Below are 4,808 nucleotides of genomic sequence, written 5' to 3' on the forward strand. Positions count from 1 at the left end.
TTGTCACATCCCCATAATCAATACTTCTTTTACCACACTGGTTTCCTTGCTATTCTTCAAATGCTTTTCCACCTTAGGACCTTTGTACTAGTCCTTCTCTCTAATCACATTGGCCTCCCTCCAGGCATATGCATGGCCCTGTTTTTCTTTTTCTCAGGTCTCTAACTGATTTTCACTAAGGTAGGGGTTCTCTGCATGAGCTGGTATTTTTAGGTTATTACATTTTGTTTAAATAATTGAAAACATTTACACAGATAGTGCAAGTGATTTTATTCAGAAACAAAGTACAGAGTCCATACACTGCAAGGAAGCTATTGGCTCTAAGGAAGCATTCAGCTCAAGAGTGCTTGGTTACTACTTAGATTTTTCTTTAAAGGTCTACAAGAAGGAAGAGTTCATCACCAAGGATTGAGTGTGAGTGATTTTCTGTTTAAACTGACAGGCTTGGACTATGTAAGTGTTTGTTTACTATACATGTCATTTCCCATACTGCATCTCATCCCCCCCCACCACTGTATCTCATTTTAATCATAGGTATGCTCTATTATGCATAAGCGTAAGACGGTATATAGGGGTTATCTAAAAAAGTTCACTTAGTAGATACAGTTCGTCTTTTTTTTTTTTGCATATAATCAAAATTAGTCTAGGGTAGACTGATTCATTATCCTTACCTCTTTGATATATTCCAGGATGTGTTTGGCCATAAATGGGTGTTATTAAAGTTTCTTAGGGGTTTAAAGGTTAGCATGAGCTGTTACTTCATTTGGAGAGGAACATGAACGCAGCTCAGTATAGGTGGGACCCTTGGCTGTTAAGCAATCTCAGCGCTTTCCTGTTTCAAAACATTGTTAGTCAGTCTTTTGTCATTGGGATGAATACAAGCAAAACAATCTAAAAAGGAGGAGAGACTTGTTTTGACTCATGGTTTTAGAAGATTTAGTCCATGGTTACTGGCCTGTTGTTTTTGGCCAAGAGAACATCATGGTGGAAGGGGCTGGTATGAAGCATTGTTCACCTCATAATAGCCAGGAAGTAGAGCGACAGAAAGAAAAGGGCCAGGTACAACATATACCTTTTAAACATACACTTTCAGTGACTAGTTTCTGTTAACTGATGTCTCATTTATCTATGTACTCATTATGAATTAATCCATTGATTATGTCAGCGTCCATATAATTCAGTCACTTATCAGTGCTAATAGCTAGAAGCAATCTTTCAACATGAGTTTTTGGGGCAATATTTCATATCTAAATTATAAAAGGTATCATCTGACAAATTTGGACAACATAACCAGGCTGTGGCATAGGCCTGTAATCTCAGTTTTGGGGAAGGCTAATACAGAAGGATTGTGAGCTACCATCTTGGATAACTTAGTTAGACTTGCATCAAAATAAAAAGTAAGAAGGTGGCTGAGAATCTATCTTAGTGGTAGAATGCCTGCCAAGCATGTGTGAGGACCTGGATTCAACTTCTAATACCTGAAAAGGAAGGAAGGAAGGAAGGAAGGAAGGAAGGAAGGAAGGAAGGAAGGAAGAAACCCTTGCTAAATATAGTCTGCTATTTTGCCACTTCTCTGCTGTTCTCTGTCTTTTAATTTTGTCTTAAATTTCTTCTAGCACTTATTTTCTATCTCTTATCTTGATATCTAGTAAAACATAAGCCCTAAGAAGTGCAAGATACTGCTTTTTTGTTGTTCTAACAGGTACAATCGGTCTAGCAGTTCATTTATCACATGTAGAATAGCTTCTGAGACAGTAAGTACTTGATAAAATTTTGTGAAATAACAATAGAATTTAGTCAAATTGGAAGGAATTTTGGATTAGAGGGGGACAGTCAGATTTTTATTTTAGACAGTTCTGTTTGGCTGTTGAGTAGAAGATTAGGGCAACAGACTTGACAAGGAAGGCCCCAAAGCCATGTATCTAGGCTAATGTAGCAGAGTGCTGAGAAGGGTAGAACAGAGAAGGAGCTCCAGAGGCTTTAAAAAGGAGGTGCAGTTTCCTGATCTTAGCAGGTATTGGAAGTAAGGAGTATCTAGACTATTGATTTGGGGATCTGACTTCTGGAGCCCTGATCAGGGTGAGAGGATGCTGGGGAAGACTCAGTGCAAGAGAAATGACAATGACTTCAGATTAGTTTTAAAACATCTGAGTTTGAAGCTCATTGGCAGGAAATGGTAACATTGACACCATTGCAGTTCCTTGCATGGCTGAACTTACTAAGGGAAATATGTGGAATGAAGACACAGGAAAGCCAAGAGCAGAGGGCTCACCAGGATGTAGAAGAGGATGATGCAAAAGAGAAGAAGAGATGCAAAAAAAAAAAAAAAAGAAAGAAAGAAAGACAGGAGGGATGATGCTGTGATATGAGAAAAACAGGATCTGAGAAGTTTAAATGTGCATTGTAGCCTTCAAATCGCCATCAGAGTGCCTTGCGGAATATCCGTGGGCCATGGCATAGAGGTGGAGAGTTAACAACACTCTTTAAGGAACAAGAATGTGGAAAGAGACATAGAGGGAGGCAGCTGAGCAGGAGCTAAGGAGGGGGGTTTATCTGATTGCAAAGCTATTTTTCTTTCAAAAGAATTTTTTTTCTGAATTGTACCTTTAAGATTTTCAAGTAATGAATTGCAAGCATGTAGAACTCTCATAGCAGTTTGATATAACAAGATTAGTCTTTGGCACAGTATGTTTCTACAGTTCTTTATCGTTATCACATATAGATTCTAGTAATTAGCATAATCACGATGCAGGGTCACTCCAGCATCGCAGAGATCTCTTTATACCATGATAAACGCGCTAGCCTCCGTCCCTAACCCTGAAAGCCCCAGCCTGGTTCTACCTCTATACTTTGTCACGTGACAATGTTATGTAAATGAAACCACAGAATATATTTTGATATTGTCCCCCAACCCAACTCTGCCCTTCAGATGCACCCAAATTATAGTATATCTCAGTGGCCTATTCTTTATGACTGTTGGGTGCAACATTTTGGTTGGATATACAGTTTCTTTTCTTTTCTCTCCTTTTCTTCTTTTTCTTTTCTTTTTCAAGTACTGGTGTGTTTAATTCTTCATTCTTTATTCCTTGTATCAGTAGATTAAACAGATGGTATTTCCCCAAGTACTGATTTAGACATGTTAAGGAGCAGCAGTAGGTTTCACAGGAACATCCAGCAACCTCTTTAAATGCAATTTTAATCCTTATTATAAGCTAAGCAGAATAATAATTTAGTGCAGTAAGCGAACTACACACAAAGTCTGCGAATCCTGAACTATGAAAATGGTTTGCACACCCACATACAGGTTTAATCAACTATACATTCTCCCAATGAAAGTACTTATGTGTATGTCAATAGAACACAGCTCAAAATACCTGTCCTGGCATCAGCTTCATAAGCTGTGCCATTCCTACAACTGAAGGCATTTGTTGTTGGAAGCTTTATAGTCACCAAGGAAGACAACGAGGTTACTGACACTTAGCAAATATTACAAAATACTACAAAAGAGTGTTCTTTAGGAAAGAATATTAAAACAAATGGTCTATTAAGACATTCTGACATGAATTTAGTTTCTTAAACACACACACACACACACACACACACAAACCAGTTCATTATCTTTAATAACTTCTCCCACCACTGTCGTCTAAAAACTTGAGATACATAAAGCACAAGCCTCGCCATTCATAAAATCAAAAGGACATTTAGGTTGCATTTTATGCAGTGATGGTATTCAGCTTGGAATGCATACATCTACCTGAAGAATAAATCTACTTTCCCCCCTTCGAATGGAACTGCATGGTTTGCAATACTTTAAGGAAGGAGTTATTAAAGGCCAGTAAGTAATTCAAATTGGTCAGATAAAGTCAGGCATTGAAAGGCTCAAGTTATAAATCTAAAATCAAAGACCTCCTTCATTGCATGCCTAGCTATCATGATATTACTGTAGACAACAACTACAATATATGGTTTCCACAGAAAATATAAAAATCTCAGGAATGTCAAGACCCATGGCTGGTTTCATTGAAAGCTTTTCTAGCTCATTCCAACTCTTCATTCATAGTTAGTAAGTCTTTAATTCTAGCGAACTCCCTCAGATCCTTTTGAGTTAGGAAGACAATATCTTCAACTTGCACACGACCTTGTCTTTTAATCAACGTTGTCTTGTGAGTCATTTCGGTGATGAACTCTATGACCAGGTCTTCAAGAATATCCACTGACTCCGTGTAAGGATTCTGGTCATCCTTAAACCCATACATCACATAGCACAGTTCTTTAGAGAAAAGTCTCTTTCTCTTCCCCTGGCCACCTTCCACTCCTCCTCCAATTTCTTCATTTTCCTCCTTAAAGGTGGGATCTTCCTCCTCCTCTGCCATGCTAGCTGCCTACCCGCCTTCTGGGATATACAGTTTCTTATCCAAGAACATTAGGGCTGGCTTCTAGTTTGGGGCTATCACAAATAAAACTTCACACATTTTTATTGTGATCATACGTTTCTGTTCCTCTTGGACAAATGGCCAGGTTTTCAACTGTTGTGTCAACGGGTATTTGCACATTCAGTTTTTGAAGAGATTGCCAGTCTTTTTCACAGAATGCTATTTAGTTTACTTCCTCACCAGCACTTTAGTGACCCAGGATGTAAAATGGAACTACCCTACCCTAATGGCTGGTGCTTTTGAACATCTTTTAATGTACTTATTGGTTATCTTTATGGCTCCTTTTTGCATTTATTATCAGATGCATATGATGTGAGTACAGGTGCACATATGTCATGGAATAGAGGTCAGAGGGCAACTTCATGGAGTTGG

At 38.5% G+C, this 4,808-nt stretch overlaps 1 protein-coding gene across 1 annotated transcript; it reads right to left on the reverse strand.

Moving 5' to 3' along the window:
- Positions 1–3,950: 3,950 nt before the first annotated feature.
- LOC116906619 (transcription initiation factor TFIID subunit 13-like) lies at positions 3,951–4,376 on the reverse strand. Its single transcript, XM_032909376.1, has one exon. It carries the CDS (start codon positions 4,374–4,376, stop codon positions 4,041–4,043), a length of 336 nt encoding a protein of 111 aa, XP_032765267.1. The 3' UTR covers positions 3,951–4,040.
- Positions 4,377–4,808: the final 432 nt, after the last annotated feature.

This window comes from Rattus rattus, chromosome 8 (assembly GCF_011064425.1).
Source record: "Rattus rattus isolate New Zealand chromosome 8, Rrattus_CSIRO_v1, whole genome shotgun sequence".
Taxonomy (NCBI): domain Eukaryota; kingdom Metazoa; phylum Chordata; class Mammalia; order Rodentia; family Muridae; genus Rattus; species Rattus rattus.

What these genes read in the sequence shown, in the direction of transcription:
- LOC116906619 (XM_032909376.1), bottom strand. Translation starts at nt 4,376, where the DNA reads ATGGCAGAGGAGGAGGAAGATCCCACCTTTAAGGAGGAAAATGAAGAA.